Genomic DNA, 23,978 nt, shown 5'->3' on the forward strand with positions numbered 1-23,978 from the left:
AGTGGGAGAACCGGTGTTTGATGGGATGAAAAGGGAAATGGAGGCGTTATGATAAGAATAACAAAGTAAGATAGGGATATGATGAAGATAAAATCAATTATTCCGAACCATTCCCTTATAAGAATCAATCACAATCGTCGTTGAGACATGCAAAAAAAGAGTCAACGGGCGGCAACACAACACAACTTCTTCTTCTTATTTCGCCCCCTATCTCCATCCCCTTCGCTTCTCGGTCCAACATCATCTCAACAGTGATTTAGAATAGAAACCCTTTTCCCTATCTCCAGGGCGCGAGAAGTCAACGAAATAGCATATAAGACGAAGAGACGCAGAGTCTTTGGGTCGGGCGGTATGTGGCCAAGAAATTTAGGGTGTGGTTTTCGTTGGGAGAGAAGAAGTAGTATGGGGGCAAGAAAACCGTTTTCAGTTATGATTTTTTTTTCTCCATCTCTTCAGTTTTGTTGTGAAGAAGACGTCGAAGAATAAGATGAAGACGTTGTGTGTGTGTGTGTGTGTACGGTGGGAATTGGGTGGAGTTCTATATAAAACACCAAAGAGCGAGGAGAGAAAGAGTGAGAAACGATAAGTTTAGATATGGCTAGGTGATTAATTGAACCTGAGATGATGAGAATAGAGATGGAGTCGTTTTCCAAAAGTGACATATGGGGTTGAGAAATATTTGAGAAGAAGAAGAAGAAAGTGTTACAGTAGGAATGATGATAGGGTTTAAAAAAGGATTGTCCTGGGAGGAAGAAGGAAAAGAAGAACTTTCAGTGTAACCGTTGATAGTAATTCGGGAGAAGAGAATAAAAATAACAAAAAGAAGAAAATGGTAATGTCAGGGCCGATGAAGATAGTGAAAAAGAACTGAAATCGTGGGTAGGAATAGATTTATAGATTCGAAAATTTAATTTTTGGTTCATAAGGAGCAAAATAATCCTCTAAAAATATGATTCCCCAACTATGTTTTCTGAGGGACCAAAACTTTAAATGTACTACATATTCTCTAATACACCAGAGGCTTCAACACCGTAACTGTGACTTGATTTACCGTAAACACTATAATATAATAGAACGCCACCCCCCCCCCTGACCGTCAGTTTTGAGCCCATTTATCTTGGTTCCTGTGAAAGATATCGAAAAGTCGTCAACAAAAAAATATATCTAATTATAAAAAGTGTTGTATCTGTTGATCACTTTTTGGTACCTTTCTCAGTGACCGAGATAAGTTGTCTGTAAGTGGAAAGTTGAGGGGGAGGGGCGCTGTATTAGAGTGATTACGACATTTCGGCTAGTAAAAATATGTACATCAGAAAATGATAATCTTATAAAATTGAACTGGCTGTTCTTAAATATTTTTTGCAGTTATACATGTATCTTTCCAATCTTTGAGCTACAGTCTTCTTGAAGGGGTCTGTGAAATGTTCGGAAGGCGCCCCAGCTCCAGTATTACTAAATTGAATGATGTCCCAATTAAAATTGGAAAATGAAAATTGGATGAGAATTCTGTAAACTTTTTGTAAAAAATAAATAAATGGAAAACCAGAAGCTTTGTATTTCCGTAATCATCCGAGAAATCAAATATGCAAAGCTTCAAGTTTTCAATTCATTTCATTTTGGAACTTTAGTATACGACTTCTGCAAATGAACTAAAAAATTACAGTACTAACTAATTTAACCACAAACACCATTAAACCTTCCAGATGCTAACCAATCAACTTTTTCTACAGTATAAAAAAAGAAACACTACGAAAGAAACTGAATATTTTGGCTATGAGTGTACCTTTTTAAGGAAATGTTCTCTTTTTTCCCCCAAATGAAATCAGTACCACACCCACACATCTCTGGTTTTTTTTTCCTCTCGCGCCCCTATATAATTCAATGTTTTATTCTCATTTATTTGCCAGACATTCTCTATGACTAAGAGGTCAATGTTTGCATTCAGTTCTCAATCAACGCCCTGCTGCAATATTATTATTATTAGGAGGAAGAAAAAATGAGGGATCCGATTACAGAAACTATAAAAAAATAGACTTCCATCTTTTTTGGGCTAGCCCACAAACGCAACAAAACCTAATTGCTTTCGCTTTGATATCGGAAGAAAAGTGAAATCCCGGGAAAGGAAAGAGAACGGTAAGAGGCATCTGAAGAAAAAGAAAAAGCAGAAGCAGAAGAAGAACACACTGCTACTGTTTATGCAAATTTTCATCAGTGATGGGAAGGGATGGGATGGGAAGAAGAAGTGAAAAGTAGAGGGAGAAAAGTTTTCAAGGATGCTGATGATGCCTGATCCACTGATGCGAAATAGCATAGGAAGAAGAGACTGGAATGTGTCGGAGGTCCTACTCGTGCGCAGAAGAAAAGAGAGAGATTGAGACCCATTATTTGATACAAATGTGCGAAGAAGCGACGATCAAGGTGGAAAAGAGAATCGAAGATGGAATATAAAAATGAAGAAGAAGGAGAAAACGATTGAAATGGGATAAAAAACGGATGGATGATCGAAACCGTTTCGAAAGTTGCGCAGAAATGGAAAAAAACAGTTTGATTCAGGAAAAGTTATAGGTGTTGAATGGCGGAAAGAAAAGAGAACATATGGAAATGGACAACTAGAGTATTGAGATAGAAGTATATGATTCAAGTTGGAAAAAAGAGACAGTCTGGCTGACCTACATCCTCTAATAAACCTGCACCACGAACCATTTCTTAGAACCTCATCTATTTCAGTTCTTCTTGGAGCTGTCGAAACATCTTCAACTATTCAAATGCCTTTGAAAACCTTGAATTATCAATTAGAAAAAATAAGGTATCCACTATCAATTTTAAGATGACCGAAACTCGTTTTGAGAATTCAAGATGCCGTATTTTCTCTAATAGAAGACCACCCAGCTTTAAACTCAATTATCGCAGTTCCTTTGAGAGATATCAAAAAACTGTCAACTGATAAAATATTAGTGATTTTATGAAAAATAACTTATTAGTTGACAAATTTAGTTTGACAAATTTTTATTTTTTTAGAGAAAAGGACAAGTTGTTGTTTTGTGTCCTAGAATTTAAAAAAGAGTTTTGTTGTATTCAAAAATACATTTTGAATTGAAGAAAATCAAGAAAATAGCGAAGAAAGTTTATTCTACGGAGCAGAACAGCTTCAAAGAAATGAATAAGTGAATAGAATGATTCTGAATCTAGGAACCTCGAAAAAAAACTGAAAGCAATACTATTCTAACAAGAAAAGTATTTTGGAAACTTATTTTTGTTCACCCATCTTCTAAAAGACTACCTTCGAAATGTTGCTCTAAAAAGAACCACATGATATAGTAAAGGAAAAAAAGTTTACAGAACTATATGAAGACGAAAATCAAATATGGACTGTCCAAAAAACAAACACAAATTTGAAGTATAAAATACAGTTTTTGGTCATTTTAAACTTTCTAACGGTTTTGTGAAAAAAAAACTTTTTAAAAGTTTCAGAAGCATTGCTATTAGAGCACCTGGTTAGAATTTCAAATTTAGATAACGCCTCAACGTCATTTGATTTCTGGAATTCAAAAAATTCAGAACAGAAAGGAAGAATGCAAAGGACCAAGCATCGTACTTAATTGTATCGAATAGTGTGAAGAAATAGTGCGAAAATAAGAAAAAGAGCAAAAAGGCGGCAAGTTCAAAATGCTTACAGTCATAAATACAGAGAGAGTGTGAGACGTTTTGTGTGGAGGTAAATAAATAAATAAATGGGAGGGGCAAAATCGAAGAGAGAATCAGACGCCCAGAGAACAAGAGAAATCAGAATCGTATCAGGGAATAAAAAAGGAGAGAATGAGACAGAAAAGGAGAACGCAAAAGTAGTACAATCAATTCTTAGGGGGGCTCCAAACGATGTGTTAGTGAAAAAAAAAAGAGAAAAAGGAGAAAAAAGTTTGTTGATAAGTGATGGGGATGATAAGCAAAGACGGCATTTTGAAACCGGGTGGCAGCAGATGAAGAAGTGAGACATTTTTGAAACACCCGCGCGAAAAAAAGATGCCATTTCCATCATCATCAGAATCAGGCAACAACCATTAGAAGAAGCGTGTTTGTTGATGATGGGAAATTGGATGTTTATGATAAAATAAATTAGATCATCACAACTTCTCAGAAGACGTGGAAGGGGTGAGACAAGAAATGAAATGAATAGGGAGGGTACTTTAAAAGAGAATAAATGAGAATAAAAGGGGATGAGTAATAGCAGTAAAACGGATAGTGTCGACCTTGCCTGGAAGGGTTGAACACCATTTTTCGAAGCGAAAAAAGGGGCGTGGCACATCCGAAGATAGCCATCATGGGTCATCATGAAAATGAATTCATCAGCAGCCCCTAGGCACCTCCCAGATGAACCAACATGATAAAACAATTTGAAAAAACACAGAGAGGGATGATTCTGTTGTCGAGAAAGAGAAGATCCGATGGGATTCGCAAAAGGGCGTGGTGCCTTCTTCTCGTCAAGATGTACCTGTGTATGTGTGAAGAAGAAGAAGACGACAGAAAAAGAAGGCGGGTTTGCTTCTTCTTCTTCTATTCGGTTTTGTTGTATGTTTGGGGAGGGGTGTCCTGTAAAACCGTCACTTGTATAGGACACCCCCGGGAAGAAAAGAGGTAACACTTTTGCCAATACGAACTAGTTCCACCAAAACGTTCATGTTTTTACTGATTTCAAAAGATGTTATAGTTATCATATTTTGATGTTTTTGAAACGGAAGTAGAAGGACATCGGTTAGTTCATGATCACTGAAGACATAAGCTCAGGTTGGCAACGCTTCAAAATTCACAAGTTTTCAACAAAAAAATAATACAAGCTGAACATATTTGAGCTGGTTGTGTTAAAGCTTGACAATAAACTGAAACAAAATTTGGAGATGCAAAATCATGAAAGATTCAAAATCCGTGAAAAATAATTTCTGATCTCATACAGTTCTGCCGGAAAACTCAGAATCCTAACTTCCAATTTTTTCGTTTCAAATCGAGATTAAAATTTCCCCTTTAGAATTTTAAAAACTATTAGTATTTTCAAGCGGCCTACTGTAAACTCTCTAATAGAATCCCACCCTAACCGTCGACTTCAAGTTTAGTTATCTGGGGTCCTCTGAGAGATATCAAAAATCTGTCAACTGATAAATTCTTTTGCATGAAATCACCAGTCGATGTTTTCTTCGATGTTTTATCAGTTACCCACTTTTTTATATCTTTTACAGAAACCGAGATAATTGAGTTCAAACTTGGGAGTGGGGGGCTCTTGTAATACAGGTTTTACGGTGTATGAATTCATATGGGGAAAAAAAGAATCACAAAAAAGAAGCTCAATTTATATCAACAAGATTTGAAGTTTTCTGTTTGATCCAATAATCGAGGAATTGTGGAACATTTTTCAGCACTCTAAAGTTATTATTTTGCACTAAAATGATTAAATTATAAACTTCTTAAACAAATCAAATTAATTTTATTGATTACAGAAAAATCAAAAGAAAGCTATATGAAACTACTGGAAAAACCTGAACAGAGCTCAAACCTTGGTAATCAATCCTTGAGTCAGCTTGTCTGAACTTTATTTGTAAAATCCACCCTATTACTTCTAGACTTCCGATTTCTGCAATCTTCGATGCCTAATCTACCCCAATCAGTCAATTTGTCTCCTCATTGATCTCTTCTCTGACCATTCCCTCTCTATCTGATATAGTTAGCCGCTAAGCGCATTTCCGTCTTTTTTCGACGCAACACATAAGAACAAAAAAAGAAGGTAGTGGTTGGAAAAAATGTACTTGAGAACAGTGCTTACGAAGGAGTTGAGGTACTACGCAACGGATGATGGGGGGGGGGCCTCTTTTCGGCGGCTCTCTATCTCGTCGCTTTTCTCTCAAAACGACACGATAATTCGAAGCGTAAACACTTGTAGCACACGATTTTTGTTGTATGGCAGCCCAGGCCCGAAATCAGTCGAAATAATGCAACTTTAGGTGATATGAACTTTTGCCTCTATGCAAGAAAAGGGACTTTCAATTACTCTAGTTTCAATTTTGAATAGATTGTTTAGTCTGGAATGTGGGATGTAGACCTAAAAGTTGCTATAAAGATTCTTGATCTGTTATCAGTGGCAAGATAAAAAAGTTCAGTGTCACTTGAAAAATACTAGATTCTAGTACTAGTACTTCGATTGGTCAAAAAAACGAACTGGACAAATTTACTTTCACTTCACTTTCATGTTCCCGAAAGGTAGTTGAAAAGTACAGTATGAAAGTTCAAGATATTTTGAGAAATAAAGTATGAACACCTATTAACTATGTGTCATAACAAACATGATCAACTGTAGAAGAAACAAACATCAATACATTGGAATCAAAAAAAGGAGAAAATGGTGTTGAGGAAGTGGCATCAGGTAGTTGAAAAAAAAACGACGGAAACCAGAAAGAAGTTTTCAAGAAAAGAAAAGAAAAAAGCTTCATAACGAATATGTGATTGTGTGTGAGTGTGTGTGTATTTGTTGGTTGCGCAAAGACGACTCAAGAAGAAATGCAACTCGGGAGGCGAGAGCCGAAATGCGATGGTGATGAGCAGGAGCAGCGGGAGCCCAGGAGCCTCGGTCCTAGAGACCATACGGGACGAGCAAACACACCCAAAATCTTGCTCTCTCTCTCCCGCCAATAAAAGCTCTGAAGACGAAGGCATGCGCACTCGAGAACGCTTTATTTATTGTACTTCCACACCGGCCGAATACCACGTGGAAACACAAAAAGATGGCAACTTATCAGTACGGGGGATATTCGGTTGTCGGGGGAACTAGCAAAAAACCTGTATTGAAAGGGCTCCCACACTGTTAAATTTGAGCTCAATTTGAGCTCATGAATTTGAGCTCTCGACTCCTATGGTACAAAAAATGTGTCAACTGCTAAAATGTTTATGAATTTATGATAAACAATTTATCAGTGGACCATTTATAGTAAACCTACAACATGTGTGATTCAGAACGTTCTGTCTTTTTAGGAATCTTTACTTTTTATGATGCTCTGAGTATCTAGGGATGGTTGGAATGGAATTCGGAGTTCCAAAGATTTCGAAAGTTCCGATTGGAATATTTCCGAAGTTTTTTTGAAGTTTTTTGTTAATTGTTCTCGCTTTTGTGATGGAAAAGTGCGATTCCGAAGTTCCGAAATTCCGAATATTTTCAAAACCTGAACATTCCGAAATTTCCATTTTCGAAATTCCGAAAAATTTCAAAAAGGACATTTCGAACACTTCTGTGATAACCTGGGAATCAAAAACAAATCCCACTTGAAGAATGCTTCTGGGAAAAATTGAGAACACTGCTAAGAACATTTTGAATAAAAAAATGTAGCGGAACTCCAAAAATCCGAATTTCCTTAAACACATGACCAATTTTAAAAGGAACAGATGTTCTCACAAAATCTATGTTTTCTCTGCATCTCTTCTTAACCAAATGTTATTTCGCTTAATGAGACATCGAAGTGTGTTGTCTCAAAAAAAGGAGGAATTTTCGGAGAGAAAACTGTTTATTGATAACAAGAGAGACTGGTTGCAGAAACACTTCTCCTCCCACCAATCACTTTGGAAATTTATCGGACGCAACAAAACGAAGAAAATGGAATGAAGGAAAAAAGGAATCAAAAGAAGAAGAAGGAGAAGATATTGTTTCTCTTAACTATTTATCACTGAATCTTTGATCATGTCAGCAGAGAATGGAATTCGGAACCGATAGCTGAGAAGAAAAGGAGAAGAAGAAATACGGGCATTCACATTGATCCTCATAAAGAACCTAACATTTTCCTGAGAAAAGAAAACAATTGTTTTTTTTCCGGTGCCTGTGAATGAAATAGTTATCAATTGGAATGTAGTACAGTGTGTTCGCCAAAACGGTTTGCGGGAAACAGAAGAAGAAGTGGGCGACCTTAATTAGACGATCATCCTTGAGGAGGCAGTTCAGATATGACTGATAAGTGAATACATGAGATAGAAGAAAGCAATGTATGAATGAATGCGAGTGTGTATGTGGTATTGGGCGGAAGACGGAAAAACCATAAATCGGAAGGGATCGAGTAAGATTACTTTATCAGTATTTACTAGTTTTTCGGTTTCGAAAAAACGTGTGGTCATGATCAAGGAGTACTACAACTACAGAAAACTTTTAAAGACCAAAAATGCTTAGCATTCCAAAAATCCTGCGATAGAAACATACCGCAAAACCTGTATTAGAAGGGCCGGCCATTCTATTTTTCCAAGGTACCTCCGGGGCCCTTCTTTTGCAGGGGCTCTTCAATTAGAGGGGATCCTTCTATTTTTCCGGCTATTTTTTCCGAAAATTTCAATCAAAAAATTCGACGAATTTAAGTTCAAAACTCATGAAAATCTATAAGTTTCACCAAAATTGAGCAAGTGTTTCACTCTTCCAACAAATTACTATGAAAATTTGGAATTTCCGGAATATTTTTCATAGGAAACTTACGGAAATTGTTTAATTTTAAAACACATTTTGAAGTTGGTCTTTCTTCACAGAGGACCCTTCTATTACGGGGGCCCTTCTAATACGGTATACTCATTATTCACGGTATTACTCTGGTATAAATTCAATGCGCGTTACTGCCGAAAATTCGACGGTGGGCGGAGCTTAGGTCCGGTATTCGATTAATTTCATTAAGTTTGAACTTTTTTAATCCCAAAAAAGAACATTATTACGAAAACATATGCTTCGAATGCGCCTCTGAGGGTTTCGCTACCGGACCTAAGCTCAAACAACCGTCAAATTTTCGGTCGCAATAAATTAGTACAGAGTCATAATAGTTTTGTATGTAGTTTTTCGAAATTTTTGGCAATCTTCCTGTCGCTGTGGATTGGCGATTCTATTACAGGATTCAAAGTATTGGCTTCTCGGAATTCTGAAGTTAAGATACTCTATATATCCTTCAAATCACTTTGGGATAAATGTATATTCCCTGGATAAAAAAGGAAAATAGGATTATAGTAACTTAAAATTTAGAATTGATCGAATCAAGCTCTAACTTGTTTCTGAACTATGTAGGTTCACTACCACCTCGAGCGTCGCTGACAACTTCTGATCGGAGGTTTGTCAGATTCGATCGCTACTAAAGAAAAACCAAAGATAGGATCGCTACTAAAGCCGACCAAATTTAGGAACAAATTTTCCGAGCTATTAGTATCCCAACCTTCTGCTTTAGACAAAATCTGATCATGGCCCGATATAGATCCGTTTTTGAGCTAGTTTCGATCAGAACTTGGCTAGTAACGCTTATAATTTCAGTCCAAAAGTTACGAGCCGACAACCGAGAACGCTTAATTACCGGAAAATAATTTGGATGTACAAAATCCACAGTTCGGGGAAACGGAATAAAAATTTTCCCTTTTTTAAGTGACCCCAAAATTTTTGTACCTCCCGAATTACTCACTCTGATTACCTGCTCAACAAAATACAGCATATTAACACAAATTACTGATGCGGGGGATGATCATTGAGCTTTTTTGCAGGATTATAAGAACCAGGAAATAGCAGAAAACAAACAAAAAGAGCAAATATGCACTTTCAATTCCAGGAGTACGGTTTTGAAATTGACTCATTTTGGGTTTCGAAATAAGATAAGAGATGTTCGATTAGAAAAAGAGGAAATGAAAAGTGCGATCGGAATAAAAAAGAACAAACTTTTTAGCAGAAAGACAAAAAGTGTGGCTCCCTCGCAACTCTTCACTTTTGAGCATCTCGAAACAGAGAACCCCCGCAAAAAAAATGAGAGAGAAACAGTGAAAAAGAAGACGGTAGAAAGTCGGATACCGAAAGAGTAAACTTGGAGAAAATGGGGGAAAAGATGTTGGGAGGAGGAGGAACTGTACGTAAAGCAATTTCCGCTACTATTTGACACTCTGCCAAGATTTTATAGAAAAAAGACAACGAGGAAGAGTAAAAGAGGATATTTTGTGTGTCTTTGGCAGAAAAAAACATTTGGGTTGAAAGTACAAAAAGTGAGGTTTCAAATATTACGTTCGCGACATTGAAAGAAAATCGGGATCTGTATTGTTTCTCGAGCTATGTTTAGAATCTTCCTGACCCAATGAGAAAACCTCATGATCCAATAAATTTATAGAAAAAAAACCTCTAATTTTTATTTATTTATTTATTTACGATTGCAAGAATCGTGGAAAAAAAAGGAAAAAAACATTAAAATACATGATAATCAGATTCCAAATGGATAAATAATAAATTCTAGTGATAGGAAATGTAAAATAATAGAATGAACTATAACTAGAGTGAACATTAAAAAGAAACATTAAAAAGAATTTTTGCAGCAGAACCATTTACAGGGTGGCACATAACTACCCGGACTCAAGTTTGTACTAGCATACAATTGGAGTAAAGTGTTATACTGGGCTCTCGTACAAAAACCAAAATCCTAAAATATTTTATATTATCTTCAAAAAGTCATGTTATGCCTCATAACTTTCAACTCGAAAATGCTACACAAAAGTCATCAACTACGAAAATATAATTTCTTGTTTAAATAATGAGAATTCAACGAAATAATTGTTAAAGTTTCAATTCTGAATCTACACGGCTTCATCCAACGAACGACATACAGGGTGGCGCATAATTACCCGCACTAAAGTTTGTACTAGCATAAAACCTTCAATTAAGCGTTGTACTGGACTCAAATTTAAAGTGCAAAATTTCAAATAATTCAACAGTAAACTGGCGAAGTTTGCGATTATTTGATCAACTTTCAGCTGCTTTATCGCTTGTTAAAGTTGCTTCATCTCATGAAAATCTCAACGGCGTGCAAGAAACATTACGTCGTTCGTCTTTGGACAATCGTAATAATACCCAGACTTGAGGAACAGCTTTGAAAATTTCAGAAGCTTTGAATAAAACGAAAAATTATATTTCTACCAATTTTTGTGCTTCCGATGTTGTTATGTCTAAAGATATACCCGTTTTTATCAGTCCGGGCGATCCCCTGTGAGCTCAAATTTCTTCTCCAATTACTCAAATAACCCAATTATTTTACAGTAGTATTTATTGAGTTATCTGTTTTATCAAAGAAACGAATAAAAATACATTAGTTAAAAGACACGAATTATTATAAATGAACATTTTTCGGATGTCTTGTAGAACCCAAATTATGTCAAGAAACGGAACGACATCTTCTGCTCAATGTCTGTTTTCTCCATTGCCTGAAACAATTGAAACATTTTCCAAAATCAGAAAATGTCCAGACTTACATTGCAGAATTCCTGGAATGTGATGTATCCATCTCCATCTCTGTCGGCTTCACGCATTGTGCGATCAGCGATTGAGTTGACTTGCTCTTTTGGTACATTTGCTCCGATCATCATCTGATTTAGTTATGAATTATTTCAAACACTTTGAAATTAAGCTTGCCTCCAAAATATCCTGGAACTCGTCCTTTGTGATGGTGCCACTTTTGTTCAAGTCGTACATCGTAAAGGCGACTGCAAATTAGAAAAACACATATATCACACCGCTCGTCGTTTCTCGAAAAGAGGCTTACATCTCAACTTAGCTTCACGGCTGTTCCACGGATGCGGTTTGTTCTTGTTAATCGGACGGAAATGGCTCAGGACTTTTACAAAGTCTTTGAAATAGACCTTACGGCGCTCGAGGACTCTGAAATTATATGAGATTATAGGACGTTTGTGCTTGAGTCTTTTTTATCGGTGTTTCACTGAAAACTTTATCAATAGAATATTCCCTTTATTTTGTATTTTCAGATACATTTACCGTAAACATTATAATGGAACGCACCCCAAACCGTCAATTTTATGCCATATATCTCATTTCCTCTAAAAAACATTTAAAAAGAAGGTATTGTATAAAATATTTTGCCCGTTTACCACTTTTTGACATCTATTGCAGGAACTTAGATAAATTGACTCAAAGTTGAACGGGGATAGGGTTTGATTAGTGTGTTTCCGGTAACAAGAATTTGGAAGAATGCACTAGGTTTAGAATATTTTACTGGTTTTTGATGGTTTGAAAAGGAATTGAACCTTGATTTTGCAAGTTTTTCTCTATTCAACGAATTCGAAATTGGGTCAAAGGTCATCTGAACTTTTTCGAAATGCCTTTTCAAGGAGATGTTATTATGTGAGTTTGGCACGACGACAAAGAAAATTACTTTACTTTTTATGGGTCGAAAAATCAAGTAACACATTTCTAGCCAATTCGTACTCCATTTTCTTTTCTGTTTTTGCATTTTTCTAGTAATTTTTTGTTCCAGAATCGACATCACGCGATTTGTGTTGCCTCTTCGCTTTTATCGGTTTGTATTCGTTGTTTCTTCTTCTTCTTTTCCAGCAATTCTTTTCTTTTTTTTTCTTCATTTTTCCAAACTAATTGGTTAGACAAGACAAGAAAAACGAGTCTCCAAAATGAGACAAAAAAGTCTGTGTGCTCCAAAATGAGATTAACACACAAAACATTTTTGTTACTGGGGTTAGGTTTTTTTATTTGGTTACTACTTTATTTTGGAAAAATTTCAAAGTCTCAATGATGATGTATTCAAAGAAGCACTCTTTTCTTGGGAGGAGAGCTCCTCACTTATTTTTTTTTTCTCTTTCTATCTGGATAGAAATTCTCACGGCAAAAGTGTAAATCTCGAGAGAGAGAGAGAAGAGGAGATGACAGCTGCTCGACGAGCGACCCATCTGGCTCCTCACCAAACGCTTATTGTAAATACTTTCGGGCCGTTTAACAAGTTTTTAGAGTTGGAACGGAACAGAAACTTGTGAAAAAGTTATTTTCATCTTTTCTTGAGGTTTAGCTTATTTTGAAAAAAAGATATTTGTGAAAAAGTAGGTGACCAACATCACAATTTTTTTATTCGAGATTTATGGAACATAACCTAAAACTATATAAATCAGTTGTTTTCTTTTTTCGGAATTCAGATTTCAATTATAAATCATAAAAGGAAGTATTCGTCATTTGTCAAAAGTTGTCAGAAAGTTTGAGATCCCCAAAGGCGGGCCTTCGCCGGCCCAGCCATAGTTTCTTTTAGAAGAAATATTTTTGGACCAGATAAATTAGAGTACTACAGAATGATATTCGAAAAATTGTGTCTTGCCTATGAACAGAGTTACAAACAAAGCGGGCTGAAAAAAAACAGGCAGGACGCGGCCCGGCTATGATTACCCACTGTATGGTTCACAACTTTCTTCATTTACAAGATACAGTTTCCCAAATAATATCACTTCGTAGTACTCGTTGAGTTCCATCATATCTTTTTAAATTGGCCCAAAAATATTGGTTCTCAAAAAAACTATGACTCGGCCGGCGATCGCCCGCCAGGGGCCCGTTTTCAAGAATGGTTTTTTTCTGAAATCCACTTCTTCGTCTCTGATTTTTACATTATTGCAATAAACGCAGTTCAATTCCTGTCAAAAATTTTTTTTTTGAAAACTGTAACCCTTTTTCAGTTTTTTTGCACCGAAATTCCTCTATATCTATTTCCGCCTGGCGACTCTCACAGTATTCAAAATTTCTAAGAATCTGAACTTCTTCTGATTCCTCAAAATAAATGTTCAGTCTGTTATCATTACTCTTCGAAGTATTCTACGAAAAGCTAAAAACGATGGAAGGAAAAAGAAAGTAGAAGAGAAAAAAAACAATAAATCGAGTCTAGAAGAATCTAGAAGTCACCCAACCTAAAACTAATTCTTTGTTCTTCTTTTTATTCCCACAAAAGACAAAAAAGAGTTATTCTTTTTCCACTTCTCCTACTCCTCTTCTATTTTTTTGCTACGAAAGATTTCTCCGTCCGTTTTCTTTCCGCCTGAATCGAACATTATAAGCCAAAAAGTCAACGAGTCTAGTGGCCGCGCTTCTTCTCAAAAATCCCCCAGGGTCATGCTCTTCTAACCTAGTACTACCACACAAAACGACGGGTTATTTTTTGATTCCCTATTTCTAACTGTTTCTCTTTCTCTCTTTTTTTTTCTCAAAACCACATTTCAACCTACTTTACACAATGTCATGCGGAATAAAAAAGTTTTAAACTCCAAGAATCAGCATAGTAGAGGAGTACGCTAACTTTTTTCTAGGTTAGATACAGAGTTGCTTCGGCTCTTTTGCTAAAATATCTAGGTTAAAGAACAATCCAGAATCAGAAACCTATTCTGGAGGCAGCGGGCATCCCCGCCTTAACTCTCTTTAAAAAGGTTTTTGACATTTTTCGGTCAAAAATCGTAGTGGGAGGTACGATTTTTCCAATTTGGTTGGTCCTGAGTTCCTGTAGACCACAGCAGAGATATCCGGATTCAAGATTCTGAGTTCCGGATTCCAAATTCCGTATTTCAGATTCCGTATCTCCAACTCCATATTCCGGAATCTGGATTCTGGTTTCCGGATTTCTTATTCCCTATTCCAGATTCTGCATTTCGAATTCCATATTTTGAATTCCGAAAACCGGTATCTAAACTCCTGTGTCCGGACTCCGAATTCCGAGAAAGTTATTTCAAATAAATGGGATTACATTTTTTTGAGAAAAAGGCAAGGGTAGTTTTATGGTCATCAGTCGGAATAAATTAATAAGAATATGGTCTGTATCCTACAAAACCATTCCGTGAAGGAATACCGAATTTCTACAGTACACCCTTTAACTTGAGTTGTTTCCTTTTTTCTGAAACTCAACATTCTAGACGTCATAAAACTCAACAAGACGAAGATGAGAAATTCGCCGTAGTTGATAATCCCCAAACATATTATTAATTCAACATCTTCTCCCACTATTTTTCTCTACTCCAAGACTCCTCTATAAGGTTTCGTTTTTGGGGACGAAGAACGGGTAATAGAGGAAATAAGGGAGGTTTTGAAACATTAATAGAATGAATGAATATTATCTAAGCCTGTGGAAAATGAAGAACGTAACCTAATCGAAAAGAAGCCGCCCAAAAATATTTATGTCCCTGTGGCTGTGAGTTATCCCCTTCATTCTCTTCCTTTTCCTTCTTCTTCTTCTTCTTTTCTCTATTCTTCTTTCGTCACTTTCTTCTTGTTTGCTCTATCATATTATGCCAGATTTTTCACTCTCTGAATCTCTCATTATACTCCCCCTACCGTCTTGTATTGGAAAGAATATTTGTTTTTGAATACACTTTTTGTCATATTTTAGTGGGCGTTTTCACTTACTCAGCATCAGCGAAGAATGCGTCGATTATCCGGTCTCCAAGAGGGTTTTGTTTGAGTTCCGCGATAGACTGAAAAAATTTAGATGATGTTAGAAAAGTCGGCTTTAGAGATTTCAGCTTTTAACTATAGCAAAACCTCAGAAGGCCTCCCTGACTTTAACCTTTGAGTTATCAAAGCAATTCTTTAAATCCCATCAAGATGTTTGACTTATGAAATGTATTTCAAAGAATTTATATGTATGGCTTCTGATTAATCTTGAATGAAGTTATGACTTGAAGCATAAAAATTGAGAAGTGTCAAGAAATTTGATCTGCTCATTTTCAATAGACATCCTAATGACCAAATTTTTTCGTACAGCATTGTTAATACCATACTTGCGACGGGCCAGGCCGGGCCTTCAAAAAGTTTGTCAAGGCCCGGCCCGGCCCGGGAGGCCCGGAAGCTCGGACAGTTGGCGCCAGCTTCGATTTTTAGGCAAAAAAAACTTTTTTTTTTGGAAAAAAGTTGATTTTATGATCTAATTTTAAGCTAAATTGTAAATATTGAATTTGTAAATGGTTAAACAAAATTTTGAAAAATAGTTTTTTTTCTGACATTTTTCCGGAAGTGGGATCGGACGGAAAATTGCATTTTTGAAGCAACATAACTGTGTTTTTCTCAAAAATTAATTTTTTTTTTTAAAATTCTCGAAAATTAATCAAAAAAAATTTTTTTTTGATAAATTTTGACCAATAAATATCCAGCCGGGCCGGGCCTTAGGTTAATACTATCAAAATTTTGATGCTCTCAGTTTCTAATTTTCTTACCTGAAAATCTCCTTTAGTGAGGAAATACTCATTAGTAGTCTTGTCTCGATGAGTTGCCAATGAAATGAACCGGCTGTACAGTTTCAGAATTCCTCCGCGAGATACTGAAAAAACACAATTATCTTAGTCATCGAACCCTCTTTAGTGAGTCCAGAATACGTTAAGAAACCCCCGAAGACACCCCGAGAAATTGGAAAATTGAAGTTTGAGCTTTTCTCTGAAGATGGGCCGGGAAACGGCAAAAAAATTTATTGGAAGAAGAAGAAGACTACGTTGTTTCACTTCTCCTTCCTTTTCTCTTCTTCGTGCCGTTTTTTTTCATTCACCACCTTCTTCTTTCGACTCTTTTACTTCTTCCATTTTTCATGAATAAATATGAGATGGTGTAAATTTTTAGGTTACCTTGAGTGGCCCTCAAACCTTCACCCAACTTTTTTTTCATTCAGTTTCATATATCCTAATTTGCGTTTCAGACTCAAATCAACTCACATCCACTCTCAATGCTCAAGTGCTCGAGTTCGTGTTCCGGAATTTGAGAAGTGGTTTGACCCATTGTATCTGGAAAATAAGAATACAGAATTTGGAAGAAGTGGCAAATGTGAGCGACGATTTTTGAATATTCAAATTCCAAAAAAAAATATTTTGCTAAATGTCAAAATTTTTTTCTTGCTTTTCAATCAGAATCAGAAAAATAAAAAAGAAGAGAAAAAAGAATAAAATATGTCAGAATTGAGAAATTTCGTTTCCATCCAAAAATGTCGGGAGAAGATGACAATGGATGGGAAAAAAACGAAAAAGAACGGAAGCTCGAAAATGTAATTTCATTTTTGCAGAAATGCCGCGAAACTGCTATCCATTATGCGCAGAGAAAAGAGATTTTATGGAGGTGAGTCGTTTTTTTTCTCGTTTAAAAAAGTGAATCCGGATTTTCTCCCTTTGCGAAACAAAAAAGTGTCAAAAATGCTTTTTAGCCCATATAATAGCCCATAAGACCGTATTATGAAAAAAAAGTAGACAGAAAACCTTCTAGTTTACAAATAAAAATGTGGCATTTTTCTGAATATTAGAGCATTCGGGATTAATAACTCATCAGATATATTTTATGATTTAGAAAAGTTTTTTTTTTCGACTTTCTTTGAGGTTTTCAACACAAAAGTGGTCGAAAAGCAATTTAGTAATCGAGAAAAATGATCCGAAAATGTTTGGTGACGGTAGTTTTCGGTACGGGAACCGTTGGATACGCCCACAATCTTTTCTCTTCCACATCTTTTTTAAATAAACATAATGTCCTCTACTTTTTTTGAACGTTCTGAGAAACTGTGAAACAAAAAAAAATGTCATCTCATTAGAAAAATGTTTCTGGTAAAATTTGAGAACACTTTTTGAAGAAATGTAGAAGAACTCAGAAAATTCGAATTTCTTTAAACGAATGTCCAATTCTAAAAGGGACAGATGTTTTCATAAAATATCACTTTTTGATACCTCCTACAGCATCTAAAAACAGTTGGGGGCAAAGTATGAATGTGCCGTTTTATTAGAGGTTATACGGTATTTTAGTATCTTGTTTCAATATCAAAAGTATCTATTTTCCGTTAAGTCTTTTAGTTTTAAGACGACTTAAAACTTAAAACCGTTAGAAATCAAGACTGAAACGGAAATCGAAAATTTGGTTGAGAGAGGGAGAGAGTCCTGTCTGATGTGGCATGAACAAATGTGGAATTGATAACAACGAATAATGATAAGAATAGCACAGTTTTATGACTCGGCGGGCTCTTCGAACTTCATCTTCCTTCTTCTTTTTGTCGGCATCGTTGTATCGCATTCCATTCTTATTTGACGTGGTCATGGGAATGTGTGAATGCTAAAGAACAGAGCGAGAGGATGCAGAAAGAATGAAACATATGAAGTTTCCTTTTTTGGGAGGGGTAAAAAGAACAAACATTGTATAATTTTTAGAATTTTTCCCATGATTCTTCCCATGATTCCGGAAAAGGCAAAAAAGCAAAAAAAGAAAGAAAGGATAGGAAATATAGACGAAAGAAAGGAAGGAATTGCAATAAACTAACTTTATGAGCTGTTGGTCGTTTCTCGATCAACAAAAAATCACAAGATAGTCAAATAATCTTTTCAGCACAATCCTGCGCAAAATGGAACTGATTTCTATCGAGAATATGATCCGATGGTTGGTATCGGAACTGCCGCTGTGTTAGCATTGTTTTTCTTCACGATTACGATAAATGGGTTAGTCAAGATTTACGATGTCTTCTCATACACTTGATGACTTTTTATCGTTTCAGGTGTATCCGATGTGCTGTTCGCAAATATAAGATGCATAAATTCTACAAAGAAATTCGAAAAGCAGAAGATAATCAGAAACCTATATGTGATACAGTATAATTTTTACGATGATTTTATAGTCTATGTTTGACCAAACAGTTTCTGACCTCAACGGGTGTGGAAGTGACACATGAAGATGTGCATATTTAAAGGGTTTCTAGTTTCTCTGTTGTATTGCTCACATACGTCATTTTGAACTTGCTACTATAATTCTCTGAACTTTTAACACCGGTTTAAGTTTTATACGATTGACTCGGGGGACAAAAAGACGGGGGTTTCGTGCTGGCTAGTGTCTGTGGATGGAATACAAATAAACAGAAAACGTCAAAATACCGGTTACATACAAATGCCAATAAAAAAAATGGAAGAACACTTTGCAATCGAGGAAATACAAGAAAAGGGTGAAATGGGAATATTTGGCAAAAAGGAAACAGAACTAAATACTTCAAATACTGTGTTATCTCTATTTTTTTTTATTCTACAAGGCTTCCAAATCGACGTGCCTAATGTCTGGATGCTTTTTGGTGATTTCTCCTTCAATTCGATCAATTTCATCCCCAAGTCGGTCGATCACTTTTTCACCGTGGTTCTCCATAAACACCACTAGCTCATCTTCATTTTCAATTTGCTTAACTTCCTGAAAACAAATATAATTCAGATTGACCTCAGAGATTTTCAAATTCATACATTCAGAAGAGCTGGTAAATGCACAGCTTCTTGCAAGTAGGCCCTTGTGATCATTCTTCCATCGAAATCCAGTTCCGCTTTAAATCGACTCTGCTCTACACCCAGACAAGTGGCTTTCACATCATGAACTGACCTGAAATGAAATTTTAGAGAAATTAGAATATGAAATTTTAGAACTTGCCTAATCATAGGATCATTGTTGAGTCTCGCGACAATATCGTCCGTTATCCGTTTAGGCAGACTGCGACCTACTAGATGGGCAGCATTGGTTCTGATGATGAACGAGGCAACAGTTCCTAGAAAAGACAAAAAAATAATTTCGAATATCACAGTCTAACCTAGCAAAGCTCCAATTACGATTGATCCGCAGCAATCAGGGATTGGAGAATTCAGGAATGACGAGAGAGAAATAGCGCAAAGAGCAATGCCAACCTGAACAGCCAAATATAAAATTATGTCAGTTATGAGTTTTTTTTTTGAGCTAGGAAAGTTTGTATTTGAAAAGCAGTACGGTTTCTTGAAATCCGTTAAATTGGTATATTAACGGAATATATTTTTTAGAATATTTGAATTTTGTCGTTTAGAAAAAAACTTTAATGAAACTGAACTACCGTCCCCCAGTGACTGCAGCAGTGTCTTCCAAAAGTACAACATTGAGAGAAGGATCAGCAGATGTACGGACTGTAAAAAATATTAATAGAGGGTTTTGAGGTAAGATAAGGGCTACCATAGTTCCACAAGCTGATTTTCGCTTTTCTGGCTTTAGCGAAAACTTCTCGGTATGCAGTGATGGCAGATGCGCCTTGAAAGCAGAGTGACATGAACAATGCGTAGTAAGCCTAAAAATAGAAATTATTTTCATCTCTACGTAGTTTCTTACATAGGTTAACGGTTCGAGTGGTTCCGGATGGAGAAGGCCGCTTATTCCGTGATACATCGACAGTCCGCATCCGAACGCCATAATTCCACATCCAGAAATGAGAGATGTAACATATCGCATGTTACCTGGAATCGGAAACAAAAAATATGATTGCTATGAGTTAATGTACCGTATCCGTAGGGAAAAAGTAGGTCTGGATTTTTAGCAGAATATCGTATTCCCAGCAGCAGAATCAACTGATTGCAAGTGTCCATTGCACTGTGAATCGCTTCGGCAAACAGAGATTTGGATCCAGTCAAATATGCAGCGGTAAACTATAATAAGATGTTGATGTTGAGAAAAAACAGATGCAGAATGACGGTAGTACGGTAGGACATGAAAACTACCACGAATTTGGTACTCCTATTTAGTTGTTCTTACCTTCATTGCCATATCACATAAATTGAGTGTGAAAGCGATGGCAACAACTCTATCTGCCCCTTTATGTTGGTTCGTTGTTTCTACTCTCATTCTCATTCTCATCCTTTCCGCATCTGTCAACTCTTTCCTCATCGCCACTAATGGTCGTCGATGAGCTTCGAGGGTTCCGAACTTCCATGAACTTTTAGAGCTTTGTGATAAACTTCTGTTAGTGCATACAGTTGGTGACTATTTTTGTTCATATTCTGATGGTGCGAATGACTGATTGTCGGTTTGCTATGACTAGGAAGATCTTCAAGGTCCGATTCTCTGAAAAGAAACTATTGTGAAAATCATGAATTCCATTTTTACTTCAGGCCAAATTCTGCCATCGCACTGAGTTTATCAATTTTGTCGTTCTCATATGATCTGGACTTTTTCGATAACTGTGCAACTTTGAAGAGTTTCTTCATTTTTCTCTTGGAAATCGGAATACCATCTTGGGAAGTCGTGGATGGCGGATCCGACGACAAGCAACGGACCATCGCAAACATTATGGTCGGATTTTTTCGACGAAAAACTGGAAAAAAATAAATTCCAGAAACCACAGCATTGTTTGATACCTGTGTTCACATTTGAAACCACCAGCGACATGGGAATCATTTTGCCGCCGGTAGAGCTGAAATTACGAACAATTCAAATTATACGAAGCGTATTCAGACAAGTACATCACATTTTAATGAAAAAGTCATACAATAGGCGGTTGTTTATTGACGAACTTTGTCGACAAATAAAAAATTGGTTTTTTAGTGCAACGGCGCTCCATTGGTACGCGAAAGGCACGAGAGACGCAGAGAAACTGTTACTTTTTGAGCTTCAACTCAAGCCCATTCAAGTAGTTCTTTTTCTGATTGTTTTCTTTCTAAATAACTGATTTTGTACAACAATTACTTGGACAAATGACAGCAAATCAATCATTTTCTCTCTTTGCGCCGCCTTTTCCACTTATAAGTGATGTACACCGACAATTTTTACATGAACAGATACCGTATTGTCTATTACTGAAAATGAATACTGACAATGAAGTGATAAATGACTTTCGTCAGCCGATTTTATCTTTCAAAACTCTTTCAACTTTTCGAATTCGAAATACTAGAACCATATGTCCTGAGCTGAATTATGTTGCATTATATTCAACGGTATTCCGTGGCCGAAGGCACCACTAAGACAACTATCGCAACCTGAGACATTTCTGTTTTCAGGATTTATGATCTTGTTTTTTGGTGCTTTTTGGCGAGTTTTCTGTTATTTTTCCCCAGACAAGTAGGAACATAAACATTTTCGATAGTGAAAAAACAAAATTGACTGAAAACGCAGGAAAATCGAGAAAAAATTCCGGAAATAACATATTTTTAGGTTACGGTAGTTTCGTTTTTGGACGTTCGTCTGTGCCAAACTAAGACTGGAAAAAAAAACGCCCAACGTTCTAGCTTTAAAGAAAATATTGTCTTACAGTTAGTTGTAGCTACCGAATCCTTATTTCCTACGAAGAATCCGTATCACCCATCATTTTCATTTTTTCACAATTCATATTCTCTTCCACCGATATTTTCATATTCTCTTCCACCGAGATTTCTCTTCCACCGATATTTTGGCATAAGTGCGTTGGCGGGCGGGTAGTAGGAACTCATCAGTCTGCAGGCACTCACTGTGTAATAGAATGTGGCTCAATGATCACACCGGAGCAGAGACAGAGAGAGTCTAAGCCCACTTTACGTCCTCCTCTGGTCACTTTTACCCCCGTTCTATCATCTCTCGTTCTTTCATTATCTTGAAATTTTCGTTTTCAACTTCATCTTTCGTATCTTTATTCGGAATCCAACTTTCACTTAATTAGCAATGGCACCAACTCCGGATGGCGAACTGGAAGACCAGATTCTAGGAAGTTGGTCATTTTAATTAACAGAGGACTAAAAGTAAACTTATTATTCAGAAATAGCAACATTGTTCGAACAGACACTCAGTCGTCCTCCACCATCGAGTATCGTTGATCTTTGGAAAGAACATTCTGCAATTCGACGAATACTCGATGAAGTCTCAAGCCTCCAAGCAAGAGTCAGTGACACTGATAAACGACTATCAGATTCTGTGTACGTTGTTGGATTCTCATAGTTTTACTAGTAACATTATTTTACAGAAGAGACGCTGAGGTAATCAAAAAGTTCATGGCATGGGCAGATGGAGTTGAAGTTGCAAGGAATAATGTAACGATAGGAGACACAAAAACAAATGGTCTATCATTACAAGCTACTGGGTACCAAATTTTTATTTTGAACTGGGTCTTATTCAATATTTTCAGAACGATTCCAAATGGTCACATCGTTGCCCGTGTTCCCGCCATGCTATGATGACTCTTGATTTGGCAAAGAAGTCGTCTTTATTGAAAAAAGCGTTCGAGCGAGATCCTATTGTCTCTGGAATGGATAACGTTGGCCTTGCACTCTTCTTGGCCGTTCATTGGTTACAAAATGAGAAATCAAAATGGCACTCGTACATTTCGATTCTTCCCAACTCTTTCCCAACACCACTTTTCTACACCGAAGAGCAGCTTCTTCAGTTGAAACCATCGCCGATTTTCGAAGAGGCTCTCACCTTTTACAGAACAATCGCAAGACAATTTTGCTACTTCTTGTTGGCGGTTGCAAAGAATAAGATTTATGAGTCAGCACAAAGAAGGAAGGATGCTAGAAATACAATGGATGTTCCCATTTTCTATAATGCACCATTCACTGTTTACAATTTCACTCCACGACTTTATTTTTGGTCAGTAGGAACTGTAACGACTAGAGTCAACATGGTTCCCAGTGAGAATGGATCTGGAGATGACGGAAAAGCAATCATGGTAATTTGCTTTGATCATTTTCAATTACTTAATTACTTCTTTCAGATTCCTGCTCTCATTCCACTTCTCGATATGGCTAACCACGAGAGTGTTGTGACTGATCCAGTGGATGATCTTGTCTGCTATGCTCCCGCTGACGAATGTGCAGTAATCACTAGTCATTGCGATTTGGAAGCAGGAAAAGAAGTGACAATCTTCTATGGTTGCCGGAGCAAAGGAGAACATTTGATTCATAATGGATTCATTCCCATCAATCATCAGAAACAAGACTTTTTTAAGTTGAAAATCGGAATTCCGAAGAGCGACAAAACATTGGAAGCAAAGAAGAAACTTATTGAGAAATATGTTCAAAACGTTTACTGCACTGGTAATATATTCCATGTAGATCTGTACAATGTGAGTTTGCCTGAACTGAAAAAATAAACTAAATTAAGATCAGTTTAGTATCCCGAACAGCCTTTCCCTCTCGATCTACTCATGTTCGCTGCTATTTTCGTCTGTCCTGAAGCTACTGATGCTGCAATCACAAAACCAGAAATCAGAAAGAAAGGACTCGAGTTTCTGAAAACTCGCTTCTCACTTCTGAAGAGGTCATACGAAGCATCATTTGACGCATTGAAGCTGACACAAGTTGGAATTGACGGAGACGCTGCTCGTTTGAAAGCCGGAGAATCGGAAATTCTTCAGATGGCACTTACGTATTGTGAGAAGCTGGAGAAGCAGAACATATGAATATTTCCTTGAAAACTTTAACTTACTGCATTATCATCGCTC

The 23,978-nt window shown here is 36.7% G+C and overlaps 4 protein-coding genes across 4 annotated transcripts; 2 read left to right on the forward strand and 2 right to left on the reverse strand.

The window, feature by feature from the left end:
• Positions 1-11,166: 11,166 nt before the first annotated feature.
• Cbr-pbo-1 lies at positions 11,167-16,552 on the reverse strand (the record flags this gene model as incomplete). The annotated part of the gene is made up of 7 exons (XM_002641491.1): positions 11,167-11,220; positions 11,269-11,382; positions 11,429-11,499; positions 11,559-11,674; positions 15,194-15,261; positions 16,000-16,103; positions 16,489-16,552. 7 exons carry the CDS (start codon positions 16,550-16,552, stop codon positions 11,167-11,169), a joined length of 591 nt encoding a protein of 196 aa, XP_002641537.1.
• A 282-nt stretch (positions 16,553-16,834) lies between these two features.
• Positions 16,835-18,396, forward strand: CBG25880 (the record flags this gene model as incomplete). Its single annotated transcript, XM_045244153.1, has 3 exons — positions 16,835-16,885; positions 18,131-18,240; positions 18,297-18,396. The coding sequence occupies 3 exons, from the start codon at positions 16,835-16,837 to the stop codon at positions 18,394-18,396; spliced, it is 261 nt and encodes an 86-aa protein (XP_045098954.1).
• Positions 18,397-18,814: 418 nt separating this feature from the next.
• CBG09837 lies at positions 18,815-20,965 on the reverse strand (the record flags this gene model as incomplete). Its single annotated transcript, XM_045244154.1, has 10 exons — positions 18,815-18,973; positions 19,024-19,156; positions 19,635-19,704; positions 19,751-19,862; positions 19,904-20,028; positions 20,073-20,217; positions 20,324-20,504; positions 20,543-20,632; positions 20,675-20,882; positions 20,926-20,965. The coding sequence occupies 10 exons, from the start codon at positions 20,963-20,965 to the stop codon at positions 18,815-18,817; spliced, it is 1,263 nt and encodes a 420-aa protein (XP_045094123.1).
• A 1,236-nt stretch (positions 20,966-22,201) lies between these two features.
• Cbr-set-27 lies at positions 22,202-23,936 on the forward strand (the record flags this gene model as incomplete). The annotated part of the gene is made up of 6 exons (XM_002641493.1): positions 22,202-22,247; positions 22,296-22,452; positions 22,500-22,566; positions 22,662-23,204; positions 23,250-23,600; positions 23,649-23,936. The coding sequence occupies 6 exons, from the start codon at positions 22,202-22,204 to the stop codon at positions 23,934-23,936; spliced, it is 1,452 nt and encodes a 483-aa protein (XP_002641539.1).
• Positions 23,937-23,978: the final 42 nt, after the last annotated feature.

The sequence above is a fragment of the Caenorhabditis briggsae genome (genome assembly GCF_000004555.2).
Source record: "Caenorhabditis briggsae complete genome, chrIII, whole genome shotgun sequence".
Taxonomy (NCBI): Eukaryota; Metazoa; Nematoda; class Chromadorea; order Rhabditida; family Rhabditidae; genus Caenorhabditis; species Caenorhabditis briggsae.